Genomic DNA, 16,678 nt, shown 5'->3' with positions numbered 1-16,678 from the left:
AATTTTAAAAACAAGCGATGGGCGTTTTTCACAGGTGGAATGGGGAAGCAGCCTGGGGGGACTCAGGGCACAGCCCCCGTGCTCTTGCCATCACCCCACGGGTGGGCTGGGTGGATGCTGGGGGGCACCGCGGGCTCTGCCGGGCCGGGGGGGCCGGGCAGCAGCGGGGGCAACTGTTTTAAACTCTTTTTAGCCAAATCCGGGAATAATGAAATAAAACGGGTTGTGTAACGCTGCGCTTCCGGGGGGCTGTGATCTGCGGGCTGGGGGATCCACCCTGGGGGCGGAAGGCGCTGTTCGGGTCGGAATTTAAGGGATATTTGCATCATGAGCTCGTTCGCGCTGGAATTTAAGGGATATTTGCATCATGAGCTCGTTCGGGCGCGGTCTGTTTGCGTTTCCCGGGGGCGGGGCCGGAAGCGGCGCCTCGGGGCCGGGGACAGCGGCGGTGACACCGGTGAGTGTGCGGTGGGTGCTCGGTGACACCGGTGAGTGTGCGGTGACTCCGGTGAGTGTGTGCGGTGACACCGGTGAGTGTGCGGTGACACCGGTGAGTGTGTGCGGTGACACCCGGGAGTGTGCGGTGACACCGGTGAATGTGCCCGGGACTGCCCCGGGGGCACGGCAGTGACCGGGGCAGTGTTTGGGGCCGGGGAAGCCCCACCAGCAGCGCCCCCCGGGAGGGCAGCGGGGTTGAGCTGGGGGTGCGGGGGCTGCCGGCCAAGGGGTGTTGGAAGGCACCGAGGGACTCCCGGTGCTCCCGCCGGGATGTGACCGCAGTGATGCTCCCGCATCCTCGGCTGGGGAGGGCGGGTAAAGGCAGCCCCCGGAGTTGGTGCTGGGGTCGTCACCGAGCAGGGCCGGGCAGGTCGTGATCGTCCCGTGCCTCCCGAGCGTCACCCGTGTCTGGCTCTCCCCCGTGTGTGTCACCCATGTCTGGCTGTGCCCCGTGTCCAGCTGTCTCTCTGTGTGTGTGCCCCGCGTCCTGCCATCCCCTGTGTGTGACCGTGTCCGATCTCCCCGTGTCTCGCAGCCGCAGCGATGGAGCCCCGGTGCCCGGCCTGGCTGCAGCTCTGTCCCCCGCCGTGCCGCCTCCTGCTCCAGGCGCTGTGCTCCGGCCCCGCCGGGGCGATGGCCGCGCTGCGGGTGCTGCGGCGGGGCCAGCCCCGCCAGGGCCCGGGGCACGCGTTCCCCTGGCAGGCTCTCACCGCTGCCCTGTGCGCCGAGGAGCCCTCGCTGGAGGGGCCGAAGGACGCCCTGGCTGTGTGAGTTGGACACGTTTGTGAAACTCGGTGTTTTGCGGGAGTTTTGGGGGTCAGGTGCACAGTTTGGGAGAGCACATCCGCTTCCCCCGGTGCAGGGCTCCGTACATGAAGTTGGGATCGTAGCAGTGACCCACTGGTGTCCCAGCTTGTGTCTGCAGAAGCTGGTGAAGGCATTAGGTGCCTCCTCTTGCTCCCTAGCGCTGTGGGACTCTGCTCCAGGGGGTGTGTTGGTGCCAGGACCGGGGGATTTGCTCTGACTTGTCACCTCTCCTTTCCCAGCAAGCCACGGCTGCTGCTGCTGCCCGTTTTGTGCCAGAGAAACTTCTTCTCCCTGCTCCTCGTGGTGCAGGATGCGGTGCCGGGGGACTGCCTTGAGCGACTGCTGCAGGCCTTGGAGCAAGATTCCCCTGTGGATCCCTGGGTGCAGGCACTGGGGGATCTGCTCCGGCAGGGACCAAGGGCACAGCAGGGCTCCCCACGTCCCACTGCCCTGTCTTCCGTGTGCCAGCAGCAGCTTAGGGGCCTGTGCCAGAAAATTGCCCAGAAGAAACCAGAGGGGCAAAGAAAATTGAGCTGGTGCTTCAGCAGGCAGCCTGATGCCCCTGACTCTCAAGGTGGGAAGCGCAAGAAGGCGTCAGAGGAGAGCCTGGAGTTGGACAGTGAGAGAGAGGGGAAGAGGTTGTTGCTGGAGGAGGTGGCATTTGAGCCCCTGGGGCCTCAGGAGTGTGGAGATGTGGCAGGGGTGGAAGAGGAGGTGCCCGAGGAGCCTTCAGAAATCACATCTGCTCAGAGAACAGATGAGGCTGCTCCACACAGCTCCCAGCAGGAAGCAGTTGGGGAGCTCAGGAAGATTTCCCAGGCAGAGCTGGCAGCGGAGGTCCAGTCCTTTGTCCAGGTACTGTGCTGGGTTTGTAGTCCCCTTCCAGCCAGGGACCCTTTACAGCCTGATCCCCATTCCTTCATCTCATTTCCCTCAGGTGCACGGACAGAGGCTGAAAATGCTGCTGCTGCAGGAGTCCAGTGTGAGTGGTTGCTTCTGTCTCTCTCCTGGAGCTGATGCTCGAAATGGGCTCAGGAGGGGTGGAAAAGGAGGTGGATTTCACAGAGCCAACTGGATGGGGATAAAAAGCTCTGTTGGCCTTTCCTCTGGGCTTGGGATACTAACACCTGCAGATGTGAGGGGCTGTCTGTGGACTCAAGGCTGACAGCCATGGGGGGAAGGGAGAAGCCCTGGGGCTGTTTTTGTGGGTTGCTTTATTTGGTGCATTCCTCAGGACGGTGTTTCCCTGCGCACCCCACCCGAGCTGAGCATCCTGAGCAGCTGCTCCCCCAGCCAGGTGAGCTCCAGCATCCCTGCTGCAGCTGCTGCACGGGCCTGCCGCTGTCCCTAATGTCCCACCCCCTCTGCCATGCCCAGCTCGAGGGGCTGTGCTCCTTCCTCCAGCTCTCCACGTGCCCGGAGCCCTCCCTGGTGCGTTTCTGCAGCTGGCTGCTGGCTCTGACCCCCGACCTGAGCTACACCAGCGCAGCCGTCCTGGCGGAGCAGCTCTTCCTCAGGCGAGTACGTGCCAGGGCGGAGGAGCTTTCCTGCTCCCCGGTTCCCTCTCCACCGTGCCCACCTCCTGCCTTTTCTGTCCCCAGGTGCTGTCCCTCGCCCAGCCGCCGTCCCGACACCTCATGGCTGCCCTCACTTCGTTTTGCTCCAAGTATTCCCATCCCTTCTGCCGTGTGCTGGTGGCTGCGCTGCTGCAGGAGCCAGGGGAAGGTGTGCTGGGCTGCTGGGAGCTGTGGCTGCTTCTGGGAGCTGGAGAGGGCCCCCAGCTGCAGTGCTGTCTCCTGGGAGGCATTGGAGTTGTTAGGAACCATGGGGCTGGTTTTTTTTCTGGGCAGGTGAATGGGGCTTGGGGTGGAAGATGGGTTTGCGGATTCCTGAGATGGAGTGGGAGGGTTGGCTCAGCTGGCTTCTGGCTTAATTTTTCCCAAAGGACGGTTCCCGTAGCTCTGTGCTTGGAGCTCCTGACAGCTCCTAATGCTCAGGCCAGAGCTGCCCCGGGGTGGCTGTGCTGGCGTGGGGAGAGGGTGAACCCCACCCCTGCCACAGTAGCATCCCCTTTTCCCAGAGACTGGTGCTGTTCAAACCCTCCTGCAGCTGGGCAAAGGAAGCAGGATTATCCTGAGCAGTGGAAGGGGACACTGCCTGTCCTGACTGGGACACACTCCTGTGAAGGGGTGCCAGGGCGAGCCAGGCACATCCCCATGGATTTGGCAGCCTCTGGAACTCTCCCCTGCTGCTCTGCCCTGGCAGGTGCCGAGCAGACCAAGCTGATGTGTGAGCTGGTGGAGGAGTGCCTGGAGCCACACTCGGTGCAGCTGGTGCTAAGGTGAGGGGTGGCAGGGCTGACAGCTCTGCTTTGGCCTCACGCCTGCCTGGATGGGTCCAGCTGGCTCCAGGCTTTTGGGAGCACCAGCAGGGCCATGGAGCAGCACCTTTCCTCCTCACTGTCCTTCCAGCCAAATCTTGGAGGTGCCTTTGTCCGAGAAACTCCTGCCGGTACTGCAGGCCGCGCTGGGGCGGCAGGTGAGGGGCTCACCTTGTCCACGGGTTTCCTTGGTGTCTCCAGCAGAGCTGGAGCAGGGACCCACTCTCCCACTCTCCTCCCTGCCCCTGGGTCCTTTCCAGGAGGTGCTGCCCCCTGAGCTCTTGGATCTCCTGGTCCTGACCCTGTGCCAGCAGGCTCCGGCCTTCGCCACCTCGCTCAGCTTCGCCAGGCTGGTGACGGCCGTGCTCGCGGTGTGTCAGAGCCAGGTGAGCGCGGCCACGCTCGGCTCCTGCAGCTCCTGGGACCCGGCCCAGAGGTCTCAGGTGGGCTCCTGGCAGGGCAGTGCCCTGAGCTCGTGCTGTCTCCGTGCCAGGTCACCCCAGCTCAGCGGAGCAGCCTGGCTGCTGTCCTGGACCGCAGCAACGCGGCGCTGAAGAAATCGCTGCGGGCTGTGCTGGAAGGGGCCAGGTGAGGTGGGGCCAGGTGTCCCTGTCACAGGGGATGGCAGGTTCTGCACCCTGGGTCGCCCCAGGGCTGGGGAACCAGGAGGTGCCACGCCTGCCGTGCCAGAGCTGTGCCAGAGCTGTGCCAGAGCTGTGCAGTGGTGGGTGGGTATGGCGGTGGCTTCCCTCCTCTTGATTTTTGTCTTTTCTCAGGTGAGCACCAAAAGGAATCGTGACGTGACGGGTTCCTTGCGTGGAGGACACTCACTGCACAGCAGCAGCCACAGCCACCCCTCACTGGGTTCCTTCTGGTGAGGTGGGACCCTGTGAGCCCAGGGCCTCCAGCAGCACCTGGTGTGAGCGGGGCTCTTGCTGGGCAGTGCCATCCCAGCCTCCCACGCTCTCTGGGGCTCAGAGGGGTTTTGGTTGAACAATTAATGTGTTTCCAGACGTTTCTGTATCCGTTCTGCCTCGGGGCTGCCGCGCTCAGCGAGGTGACCTGGCCCTCCCGTGATGGGGCAGGCAGGACACAGCCCATGGAGGAGCTTCTGAGTTCTTACTGCCCAAAACACATCACTAAACCAGGACAGACAGTGATTTGAGGCTGCATGAAGTTGATAATTCTGGACTTGTTCACTACCTTGGTTTTACCTCCCCTCATTCCAAGGCACCAGCTCCTTGCACATCCACATTCCTCCCCAACAGCCAAGCTGGTTTTGGAGTGGTGCAGGCTGAGCTGCTGCTTTGTGTGTCTGATCTGCTGGGATTTACACATCTCTGGGTGCAGGACAGTGGGATTTAGCTGAATTCAGCTGGAAAATTTTGGGTGTCCTGCTTTAAATCCACCTTTCTTTCCTGTTTGCCTGGCCTGTGAGGGGCCCTGCTGTGTGTGGCACATTTCTGGTGACGGTGACACTACTCATTGCCCTAACAGAAAGCGTTTGTGTGGCATGACTCTGCTCAAAGCTCCGTCCTGTATTCTTGAAAGTACCCACTGGAAACCTCATCCAGGCACCTCCTGCTCTGAGAACTGGGATGAAAAGGTTGGCAGAGAGTGGAGACTCAGGGAGGTTTCAATGGAGGTTTTGAAGCATTGCATACTTCAGGAGCTATTTAAAAATCCCTAAACATCTACAAAGGGAGAAGGAGAATTACAATGTGCAGCTGTGACGTGCGACTGCTCCAGCTTTGCTCATTAATGTTTAGATCCCAGCCAGAGGAAGGAGACTCTGAAGCATTAGGTGACGCTCTTAAGCCTGAGAGCGCAGATTTCTTTATGTAAGAATCTCTTAAGCTATTTTAGGTGACAGTGCACTGATGAGGCTTCAAAGTCTGCATTAGCTGGAGGATGGAAACCTCCAGGGAGGCAGATTGTTGATGTGTTTGCATTCCAGTGAGCTATGGCCGAGTAGAGTGAAGCTATTGTAGGGCTGCCCAAAATACGACATAAATAGAAATTGTGCCACGATCATCAAGGTCTAAGCCTGCTCTTCTGGCTTTATTAGGTAGCAGGCTCTGATCTTTGCAGTTTCCCTGCAGAGCTTCTACCAAGTGACCTCGGTGTCGTTGTCCCCAGTGCTCCGTCTGCCTGTGGCTGTCGGTCACATGGAGATGGCCACTGGCTTGTGGCAAGAGCCTTCCTAGCCCTGGTTTTGCTCTTGGCTGCAGCTTCTCGTGTGCTGTGGGTTCCTCTGAGGTGTGCATGCAGATAACAGTCACCTAAGGACAGCTGGGGGCAAACCCTGGGGACGCTGCACGTGCTGGTGGAAGACTGCTTGTTTCTGTGGAGGTTGGCAGCACCTGCACAGAAAACTTTACTTTTGACTCCTCTTTGACCCCTTCAAGAACTTTAAAATCCATCCTGAGCAGCGCAGGGAGGTGGATGCAGCAGAAAACATCAGTCAGATTTTATAGTTCAGCAGAACCTTGGCCAAGGGCTGTGGGGGTGCCAGGACTGGCTCTGTCCTTGTCCTGATTTAAGAGCGGTGATGGTGAAGGGAATGGTCTGAAGCTTTATCTGTGACCTTTCCTAGGCTGGAGGGAGAAGGCAGCGTGTGGTTTTCAGCCAGTTTACTTGTGATACTTGGCAGTGGCTCCCTGTCTTGCTTCCTCTTCTTTTTGTAGAGTTTTACTTCACGTTACAGAGGGGAATTCCCTTTTTGGTCGAGTAGTTCTTGGGGTTTTTTTCGAAGGAAATTCATCATACGCAGTTGCATGGGTTGTCTGTCCACTCTGCTGCTTCTTCACCCTCCACAGGGATTTTTGAGCCAGTTTCGTGACAAGATGGTTCCTCCACTCCCCAGGTGCCTTTGTGGTGCTGGTGAGGCAGCAGAGAACCTCTCTGGGGTGAGCAGGGGCGTGGATGTTAAACACCAGACACCAGAGGCGTGCGGGAGCCTCGGGCCAGGCAGCACCTTCTTGGAAAGGGCAGAAACTCGGTGGCTTTCCTGAAAATGGCCTGCATCCATCCCCCAAGGGGCTGCCCCTCTCCAAACAGGAGCTCCAGGTTCTGTGTCCCCTCTTGCGGCAGTGCCAGGGGTCGCCCCCCTTCTCCCTGGAGGTAACTGTGTCCAGAGACACCTGCTAATCTCCTGGGTAATCCCCAACGTGCTGATGCAGTTCTGCCTGGAAACCTGGGGGCTGTGACACCCAAGTGTGAGGCTGAACTGCTCTAGGGGGAGGCTCAGCAATATTTATTTTTTTCACTTAGGATTTAAAACGGAATAAAAAGAAAGAGCCATTTTCCTCCTTGCCTGGTTGGTTTGTTTGTTTGTTTGGTTGGTTGGTTGGTTTGGTTTTGGTGGTTTTTGGAGGGTTTGGGGGGGGGGGTTTTTGTGGATTTTTTTGCTGTTGTTTTATTTTGGGTTTGGGTTTGGGTTTTTTTTGGTTCTTTTTGCCAACAATCTTTTAATCATAAGACAAGAATCCTGTTCTCTCTTGGGTGGCCTGGTGGCTGCCAGGTCCCTGTCAGCTCGAGAAGCCAGGGCCGCAGAAAGGTGAATTTGAGGGAGGGCTGGGGTGCAGTTCTGTGCTTGGGCCCCTGCACAGACCTGTAAATCACGCTTGGCGCATCAGCGGCAGCAGCCGGTGTCAGTCTGAGCAGCTTTCTTCCAAGCAGTGGATAATCCAGATGACCACACTGATCTGAGCTGTGAGTTCAGCTGGGCTTCAGGCGCCCTGGACGATGCTGCTGTGAGGGAAGGAGGGCAGGGGACAGAGGCAGAGCCCGCAGCCGCATGCTGCCGCCCACCCCCCTGGGCTGGAGGTGTCCCGCCAGGGTCTCGTTCCTCCCCGCTGACCAGGTCGGTGTGAGGGGAACTGTGCTGCTTTTCCTTGCTCCAGGCTCTGCCATGCCTAGATTGCAGGCACGGTTTAGCTGCTCCCAGCTTAGAAACAAGAACGCCTAAAACCCCCCTGCGTGCTTTTAGTAAACGCTTTTAGCGGCTCTTTGGACGGGGTGGTTTGTGGGCAGGGGCATCGCCTCTTGTGAGCCCTGCCCTGCGTGTGGGAGGGAACAGAGGCACCCGGTGTGCAGTGCTGTCCTCGGGTCTGTCCCCCATGTGCCCCCCGGGCCTGCCAGGGCGCCAGAGCAGAGCCCACGGAGCCTGATGTGCTGCCTGGTGCCAGCCGCTGCTCCTGGGGGGGAATCGGGGGCTCTCTGCAGACGTGTCCATCCTGCACCGCCCTGCTTTTCTAACGCCTGGGGCTGCGGTCTGGGCTCTCACTCAGGTGGGTCAGAGCCTGGGCAAAGCCCGCCTGGCCCCGGGGGGTGCTGTGTGCCCTCTCGGGGCTGCAGAGGTCTGCAGACCCCAAGGGCTCCTCCACAGGGCTCCTTGGGCGTGAGGGGCCAACAGCAGCTGCCCCCAGGTAGCGCTGAACGTGGAGCCCGAGCCGCTGTAAGCTCATTAGGGGAAGAAAGCGGCTTTAGAGGACGGGATGGATTTGAGCAAAGGGGTTGGGCTGGGCAGGGGGCGATGGCCGGGGGGAAGGTGGGGCTGCAGAGGGGCAGGAGGGGCGGCGGCGCTGGGCAGAGCGGCTTCCCTGCATCAGCGGGTAAGGTGCTACAGGGGCTCCTCCTCAGCCATTCCTGTCGAGCCTGGTGCTGGGCCCCCCATGACGGCTCAGGGGATCCCCCATCTCTCCTGGCTGCCCCTACCCTGCCCTGAGCCTCCTGCCAGGGAGATGCCGAGGCTCAGCTCTGCTCTGCGGACCCGCAGGGAGCAGTTCCTGGTCTTTCCCAGCTCTGTCACCTCCTCGGAGCGGGTTCAGGACCTGGCCCCGCACCAAAAGCAGAGGTTTCCTGGCCACCTGCAGACCACTCTGCCCTCCCTGGCCGGCGCGGGGAGCTCCCAGCCGCTCTCATGCATCTCCTTTAAAGGCCTTCTCTCATCGGGCTCGTCGCCGGCAGCTCCGTCTGCCGCAGATGCGGTGGTTCTGCCCCGAGGGGAGGCTCTGCCGCGGGCAGCCAGCGCCGTGCGGGGCCCCGGCAGCCCCGAGCCCCGACCGCCGGCCGCGCCGTGTGCCCTGAGCCCTCCCGATGGGGGCCCGACAGAGCTGAGTGCCGGGTCCCAGCTGGGGGGCCCCGGCATCTTTCCTTCGGCCGCTTGGGAGGAGCTCGGGCAGGTAATGATGTCCCGGGGTGGTCGCCGAGTGCAGGGAAAGCGCCCGGTCCGGCATCTCAGGGGGTTCCTGGTGCCGAACCAGCTGCGTGCCTCCTATCTGTTCCATCTGTAACACAAAGAGAAGGAGCCAGTGAGGGAAAGCAGCAGCCTGGCTGCAGGGGCTGTGATGGATTGAGCCCCGCGGCAGGGACCAGCCCTGCGGAGCGCTCCCGTGCTCCTGCTGGGATGAGCTCGGCTGGGCCCTGCTGGCTGGGGGCCCTGAGCCCCTGGGTGGAGGTGTCAGCGAGGATTCCCACGGTACAGGTGTGCAATGCGCTGGCTTTGACAGGTGCCAAGTGCTGCTTTTTGCACCTTCGTCGGGGTGAGCAGGCGCTGGGTGCTGGGGTGACCTCGGCTGAGCTTGGCCGCGCTTTGCACAGGCACGTGGGGCTTCAAGCAGCCCCTGCTACCTGTGCCTTTATTATCTCCTGCATTTCCTGTCCTGGACAACAGAATCCTCCTTCTGTCCTAAATCTGCATGTCCTTGGGCTGGGAGAGGAACTCTGTGCACTTCCTGCATTTTTCACTGATTCTTTAAACGTTGTAAAACAGCTCAAACGAGTTGCCCAGGCTCTTATATTCGGAAATCTTTTATATTTGTCTCTCTGGGAGCTTGGGGATTGTCCTGTCTGCAGCCTGGAGAACGGGGGGTTGCTCTCTCTCTCTCTCTCTGCACTGGGTGCTCGCACTGGCTGGTGGCTGCAGATTTACTGACCCACATCACAAGCCCAAAACGAGGATTGCCCTGGGGGGAAGGAGACGGGGGTGGCGAGGAGGAAAGTCCACCCTCAGCACTGCCCAGAAACGAGCCTTGTCTTGAATTTCTCATTTGCCTTGCCCCATGCCCGCCCAAATCCCACCAGCCTCCCCCTGCACCCCCGCGGGCCTCCCCACCTCTTTTCCCACGGATGCCTCCACGCTAAGCAGAGGAGCTCCAAGCTCCTGCTGGGTGAGAAAACGCTTTAAAAATATAACATTTAGAGGCGTTCTCCATCTGCGCGCTGCTAATGTGGGTCTCTCACGATAGGTGTGCTGCTCCTGGAGCCCCTGCACTTCACAGATGAAGCCACTCGAAGGGACCACGCTGGGACAGGGGGAGGAGGGACCGGCCCAGGGGCGCCGGCGGCGGCAGCGGCAGAGGACGAGCGGCCGACCCAGCCCCTCACCTCGGAGGTATGTGCGCCGAAAAGCTCAGCCAGCGGCTCTTGGGGTGCCAGCAAGGCTGGGACAGTGATGGCAGAGCCAGGCAAGGGTCACCGAGCATCGTTTTGGCGTGGTGGCTCCTTCTCCTGCAGCCGCTGCTCTCAGGCCAGCCGGGAGGCGAGGGAAAAGCACCGCTGCAGCCCTTTCCAGAGCCAGGGGTAAGAGTTTGGGGGTTCAAACCCTCTCCCAGGTGGGTGTGTGGGGCTGCAGAGGGCCCTTTGCTCAGCAGCCCCTGTGTGTCCACGCAGCGGTGACCTGCCATCCCTGGTGGCCTCCAGCATCCCTGAGCAGGGATGCGACAGAGCTGCCAGACCTGGCAGCCGGGACAGCGTTTGGGGGTGACAAACCTGTCCCGGCTCACTTTTAGGGGGGTCTGCCATCCCCACGGGGGTGCTGGGAGATGGTGCTGGGTTTGTTGTGGCGCTGGAAGAGGCCGGCTCGCAGCAAGATCCGCTTGGCAGCCGGAGGGAAAAAAAAAAAAAAAAAGAAAAAAAAAGAAGATTGCTGAGGCAGAGTACGGCAGTGGCGGGTTGGTGACTCACTGCTGGCTGGATTCGGCCTCGGCGGCTCCTCTGTGGGGCTCTGCGGCGGCGGCAGGAGCGGACGGGGCGGCTCGCCCGGGGCAAGCAGAGCGGGACGGGGACGGAGCGAGCTGTGGAGGATGCTCGGGAAGGACCCAGGTCCGGAGCAGCCCCATGGAGGGAGCGAGGGGAGAGGGGTGGCGGGGGGGATGCTGCCGATGCTTCTTGAGTTTCTCGAGGGTTTACCCGGGATTCCCTCCGCAGGGAGCAGCAGGCAGAGCTGGCCGGGCTCCCCGCGTCTCCGGATGAAGGTAAGGGCAGCCCAGGCGGGGATGGGGTCAGAAGGGTGGGTTTTCCACCCTCCCTCCCTGAGCAGCAGGAGGGTGTCCCCTGGCCTGGCAGCACCTGCCTGCACCCCTTCCAGCCCTGGGACCCCAAGCCCATCCCCTGGATCTGCCTCGCCAGCTGTAACCCGTCCCCTGCCCTCCTCCCCCTGCGCTGGCCCGGTTTAGCTCCAGCTCCCTTAATCCCACAGGGATATTTTGGGGGGTACCTGCCAGCTCACGCCCCTCGGGAGCCTGCAGAAGTGCCAGGGGCAGTTTTGGGGGGTCTCTCCTGAAGCGGTGTCAGGCTGGGGAGGTGACCCTGCTGCCCAGCTGCCACCACCCTTTGTGTCCCCAGGCAGGATGAGCAGTGCCCAGGAACACCCAGCTGGGATTTTGGCCAGGAGCGAGCAGAGCGTGGAGCAAGTCAGCGAGGTGAGAGGGAGGGGAGGGAACAGGCTGGGGGCTTTCCCTGCCTGGTTCCTCGGGCTCAGCCCGGCCCCCAGCCCCCTGTGCTGGTCTTCCTGGGATGCTGTGCAGCACCAGGGAGAGGTTTGCTCCAACAGCACCTTTGTGCCTCTCAGGAGCCAGGCAGAGCCATGCAGGAGCAGCACCCTGGGGACAGTGACAGGACTAAAGAAGGTGGGTGAGTCCTCACCCCACATCCCCAGTTAGGGGAAGGCTTGAAGCAGCTGAGGACAAGCATGGGAACGTGTTCTGATCAGGGTCATCTCCCTTAATGGGGACATGGGGAAGGGGAGACTGGCCCAGGAGGACCTAAACCCCACCCCAATGCTTGGAAACGAATTGGGATAGTTCCAGACCATGGGCACCTACCCCCTGCTAAGGCAGGAGGGCAGAGGGAAGGGGGAATGCCAAGGCAAAGCCCTCATGAGTGGTCTCTTGTGGCCCCACTGCCTTCCTGCAGATGCAGAAACCCTGGAGGAGCCGCCGCTGAGTCTCCCCAGTGAGCTCTCAGTGCTGGACAGACTTGGCTTGCACAGGTAAGACCAGTGAGCACATGCATCCCTCCGGGGGCTACGGGACAGGGGGGTCCCAGGGCACAGCACAGCTCAGAGATTGGACTTTCCTCCTTTTCCATTGCACAAGAGTCGCTGTGCACACAATGGGCACTTGGCTCCCCACTTCTCGTGGTGGCTGGCACCCCTGCCAGCAGAACGAGGGCATTTTCAGCATGCAGCCCCCATGATGCCTCCATCCCTGACGGCACTTCTCTTTCTGCAGGGTGGCTTTGACAGAGCAGGATCTGGAGGTGAGGGCAGCCCGGGGCCGTGGGTGGGCTGGGGAAGGGGGACACAAGGACAGATGCTTCACAGCCCCATGGCTGTGCCCTGCTCCTTCGGGCACCGCAGTCCCCTGGCAGCCACCTTATAAACCCTCTCCCAGAGCTGCTTTTGGCATTTGGAGGCAGCTGCGTTTCCATGAGTCCGTCCTCTGCGTGCCCGGCAATCCCACAAAGTGCTCTGCAGCTGCTGAAGAGCGCCCTGAGCCGGGGAGCCACGCTAATAAAAATAATTTCCCTGCGAGTGCCAGGGCTGAGTCAGGCTCAGCCGTCAGCCGGGACCCGCAGCGAGGGCTGGCGTCTGCCCGGCGCGTGCTCTTGCCAGGAGGGCTCAAGATTTCCATGCTGCCTGGGGCCGTGTGTCCCTGGCATCTCAAGGGACTGTCCCCAGCGTGCAGCAGCCTAAGGGTGCTGGGGCAAGGCAAGTGCTAATTATCTTCAGCAGTGCCCTGTTTGGTGGCACGCTGGGAGGTCTGTCTGTGCCTTGGGGACAGCTGCACGTGGCCCTGGTGGCTTCCCCTCTGTCCCCGTGTCCCACCTCTGACCTCTCCACCCCGCAGGCAGCCTTTGCCCACCTCGCCCTGGCTTTTCGCTGCGACACGTTCACCCTGCAGCAACGGGTGCAGGTGGAGAAACGGGCACGGGATGCAGCAGAGGAAAACATCCAGGAGGAGCTGGGGCAGTGCCGAGCTGCGCTGGAGGTAGGTGGGCCCCAGGGCAGGGGACTGGCATGTGCTGGGATCACCCAGCCCCAGAGGGGGTTGGACAGCTCAGTGTGCCAGCTCCAGCAGCTCCATCCTTTCCCTCCACAGAGGCTGGGCCAGTCCTGCACCAATGCAGGCTGCAAGGAGACGCTGGAGGAGCTGCAGCACAACCTGGCTGTACTGTCAGCGGCCATCGAGAGGGCAACCGGTGCTGCGGAGAAGCTGGGGGCTGTACACCAGGTGTGCACACAGCCCGGGCTGGGAGGGATGGAGGATGCTGCAGCCAGCCTTGGGGACTCATCCCTGGGCTTTGTTCCTCCTCCTCCTCACGGTGCTGGTCTTGACTCCATACTTGCCCTTAGCGGGGTGCAGGGGATCCATCCGCCTGCCCTTGGGAGCAGGGAGGGTTTGCACCCGCACTCCCTGGGTGGAGGCACCATGGGGTGCACAGGGAGGGACTGGCAGGGACCTGGCTCCTTAGGAGAGGGGGGCCCTGATCCCCCATCCCGCCTGGCTGCAGGAGGCCCGGATGAGCCGAGCAGCAGAGGTGATGGTCCAGCACGTGGAGAACCTGAAGCGGCACCACATGCGGGAGCACGCGGAGCTGGAGGAGATGAAGCGCCTGATCCAGCAAAACTCCCGCAACCGGCAGCTGGCGGAGACCCAGGGTGAGGTGGGCTCTGCCGCCGGGGCCCGGGCAGGGAGTGCACGGAGCAAATCCCTGCAGGATTTGGTCCCCAGCCCCTCGGGGGTGTCAGTGTGATGCTGCACCACGGAGCCAGTGGGTGGTGTGAGCTGAGGATGGTGAAGGGAACAGCTGATGGTGGTGAAGGGAACAGCTGATGACAGTTGTGAGGGGACAGCGGAACAGCAGATCAGTGTGGGAGCAGGTGCTGTGGCCAGAGAGCCATAACCCAGCTGGGAATGCTGGGAATGCAGGGAATGGGGCCCCATGCACAAAAAGGACTCTGTTCCTGAACACCAAGCCCCACAGGTGCCATTGCTGAGCACGGGACCAGGTCCCCCTGCCCAGGGCACCGCCTGTGCCATGCACAGAGCATGTGGCAGGACAGCTTTCAGTGGCAGGGAGTTTTGTTCCCATCTGTTCATCAGCCCCACCTGAGTGTCGGGGGACGATGTAAGGTGGCTTCTCTTTGCTCGCAGATGATGTGGAGCCACGGCTGAGACCTCACCCCCTGAAGAGAACTTTCCAGCAGGTAACTGGTCCCAGTTCAGGACTCTCGGAGACACAGCCTCCCCATGCCCTGGGCCCTCCCTCAACTGGCTGTCCCCACACACCCACTTGTCCCCAAACAATGCCACTGCAGCCAAGTGCTTGCTGCAGGGAAGATCTGCTGGGAGTGCCAGGGATGAGGAAAAACGTAGGGGCAGCCTCGGAGGGCGGTTGGTAGACAGACAGGGTGCCCAGCAAGCTGTGCCAGAGATCTTAGGCAGATCCTTCTTCATTGCAGGGTCACAGTGCAAGAGCCACAGGCTTGGCTGTTCTTTAGCCCCAGATTGAATCCGACAGATTCCACTATAGCTCAAGAGCTGGGGAGGGGGTTAGGCAGCCCCACCAGGACAGCTTGCAGCAGTAATGAGAGGCACAAACCCCTTGGCTTTGACCTTCCCTGGCTTTCCACCTTCCCCTCTTAGCTCCAGCAGGAGCTGGCAGCGTCCCGTGGTGCCCCTTGCCCGTGCTGGGGGTGATGGGGAAGGAGGGGGTGAGAAGCAGCCTCACAGCGCTCACCCCCAGCCCCTCCGTTGCAGGGGTCTGCCCGCCGCAGAGTCAGCATCGCCGTCATCCCCAAGCAGCTCCTGGTAAGGACGCGTCGGGTGGGGACAGCCAGGAGGGGACAGCCAGGAGGGGACAGCCAGGAGGGGACAGCCAGGAGCTGAGTCCCCAGGCTCGGTGCCACCGGGGCTCCACTGATGCTGCCACCTTCGGTGCCCAGCCAGGTGCCAGCCCTGAGAGCCGAGCAGCCCCAGCAGGTGACCTGGAGCCAGAGGGGGCCCGGCGCTGGCCCAGCGTGCAGAGGTAACTGCGCTGGGTGGCCGGGCAGCCACGGCACCACTGGCCACGGGGGACAGCACCCACCCCGTCCTCTCCCTCCCCAGGAGCGAACCAGAGCCGCAGGGCCAGGACAGCGCCGTGACCGCGAGGCTGGTGGCAGAGGCTGATGGCAGAGGCTCAAGCACGGGGGACGAGGAGCCGGAGCAGCCTGGGCTGATGTGAGCAGCACCCTGCGAGTGCCCAGCATCCCCCCGTGGCTGCTGGCCTCTCTGTGGTGCCCAGCACGTGGGCAGGGGCTGGGGGGTTTAGTGCTGGAAGGCTGGGATGCTGCTTGTCTGCCTCGGCTTGGCCCCGCCGTGCCTATTTTGCCCACTCGCTGCGGGTTGCCCGTGCCCTGCCCAGGCTTGTTCACTGGGGTTTGTAAAAGGGCCAGGGAGGCTCGGGGCTGAGTTAAACGTCCTCCTTGTCCCCAGGTGGGGTGGAGGTGGGATTTGCTCCTTCCCACGGATGACAAGTGTCTCTGGTCACCTTCTCCCCAGGTCCAAGAGGTCTGCAGCGGAGCTGTGGCGTCCATGGCTCTTCTTCCCACAGCACTACTGGGTTTTCTTCTGGCTGCTTCTCCTGAGCGTCGCCTTCCTCCTCCTCGTCCGTGCCCTGGAGCTGCAGCGGCTGCAGTCTGCAGCATCATCCAAGGCCTAGCTGGACCGGGGAGGGGGAGCTGAGAGGCATCTCTGTCCTGAAACACCAAAACCCTAGAATAATAAAATGGGAGGAAAAATGGGGGAATTGTGATGATGGAGCAGGGGGCAGGATCTAAGGTAGGATCTGTGGTAGGATCTAAGATACAGCTGGCACCTCCACATAATCCCGAAGGGGTCAGGCAGCTGCAGAAGCTCTCACTGGTGCTGTGAGTTGTCTGTTCTCAGTACATCAAGCGCTGCAGGTCTGCTTCCACATCTCCCCTGCGCTGGGGACAGCTCGGGCTGCCCACAGCCGTGGGTTTGCTTTAGAGCCGCGTCCCTCAGTGCCACCACATGCCCTCAGTCCCTGCGGTAATCCACGTCCAACGCCACTTTGCTGCTGCCCGGGGGCCGGTGCTGGTGCTGGAAGGCGCAGGTCCGCGATCAGCCTTTCCCACGGCACCACGAGGCGCTCACAAACAGAGGGAGCTGTTTCCGACCGCCGGGGCAAAGCGCTGGGTTTGACACACACATCCCGTTTCCGTGTCCGCCCCAGCCTCGAGCGGCCCCGAAACACGGGTGGGCTTCACCGCACCCGCACCCCGCGGCTTTGCAGGGACCAGAACAGCCCGGCCCAGCTGCCGTGGGGGGGTTTGTGCACCAGGACCCCCAGGAAGGGCCCGGAGGGGCTGCAGAGGCGGGGATGGAAGTGCTGGGCTGCTCACCTCGCTCGCTGCAGCCGCCGGCAGCGCCGCGGGTGACTCAGGGCGGCCGGTGACCAACGCCCCGCTGCGGGCTGGCCCCGTGTCCCTGAGTCACCGGCCGCGCTCTCGTGGCAAATTGTCCCCGTCCGTCACAGCACGCGAGCCCCCTTTGCCGTGACACCCGCCCCAGCGCCCGGCACACCTCCAGCGGCGCGCCGAGGACATCGCCACCAGAAACCCCAAAAAGAGCACCCGGCCAGCAGCGATCTCCGGTGACCCCGGGGGCTCCCCCGCCCGCCCCAAGGTACCCTCACCCC

At 61.9% G+C, this 16,678-nt stretch overlaps 2 protein-coding genes across 2 annotated transcripts; both read left to right on the top strand.

Moving 5' to 3' along the window:
- Window positions 1–459: 459 nt before the first annotated feature.
- FANCE (FA complementation group E) lies at window positions 460–6,980 on the top strand. Its single transcript, XM_040085830.2, has 12 exons — window positions 460–508; window positions 1,034–1,265; window positions 1,545–2,160; window positions 2,243–2,287; window positions 2,540–2,602; window positions 2,683–2,826; window positions 2,907–3,030; window positions 3,571–3,646; window positions 3,777–3,843; window positions 3,946–4,071; window positions 4,179–4,278; window positions 4,467–6,980. Exons 2-11 carry the CDS (start codon window positions 1,042–1,044, stop codon window positions 4,275–4,277), a joined length of 1,584 nt encoding a protein of 527 aa, XP_039941764.1. The 5' UTR covers window positions 460–508; window positions 1,034–1,041; the 3' UTR covers window position 4,278; window positions 4,467–6,980.
- A 2,982-nt stretch (window positions 6,981–9,962) lies between these two features.
- Window positions 9,963–15,733, top strand: LOC120762846 (inositol 1,4,5-triphosphate receptor associated 2-like). The gene is made up of 14 exons (XM_040085666.2): window positions 9,963–10,082; window positions 10,898–10,944; window positions 11,315–11,391; window positions 11,541–11,598; window positions 11,885–11,960; window positions 12,202–12,229; window positions 12,820–12,960; window positions 13,072–13,203; window positions 13,484–13,631; window positions 14,128–14,180; window positions 14,734–14,784; window positions 14,919–15,001; window positions 15,082–15,195; window positions 15,517–15,733. Exons 1-14 carry the CDS (start codon window positions 9,970–9,972, stop codon window positions 15,674–15,676), a joined length of 1,281 nt encoding a protein of 426 aa, XP_039941600.1. The 5' UTR covers window positions 9,963–9,969; the 3' UTR covers window positions 15,677–15,733.
- The last annotated feature ends 945 nt before the right edge of the window (window positions 15,734–16,678 follow it).

This window comes from Hirundo rustica, chromosome 24, assembly GCF_015227805.2.
Source record: "Hirundo rustica isolate bHirRus1 chromosome 24, bHirRus1.pri.v3, whole genome shotgun sequence".
NCBI classification, from domain to species: domain Eukaryota; kingdom Metazoa; phylum Chordata; class Aves; order Passeriformes; family Hirundinidae; genus Hirundo; species Hirundo rustica.
This window is presented reverse-complemented; position numbering and strand designations above follow the sequence as displayed.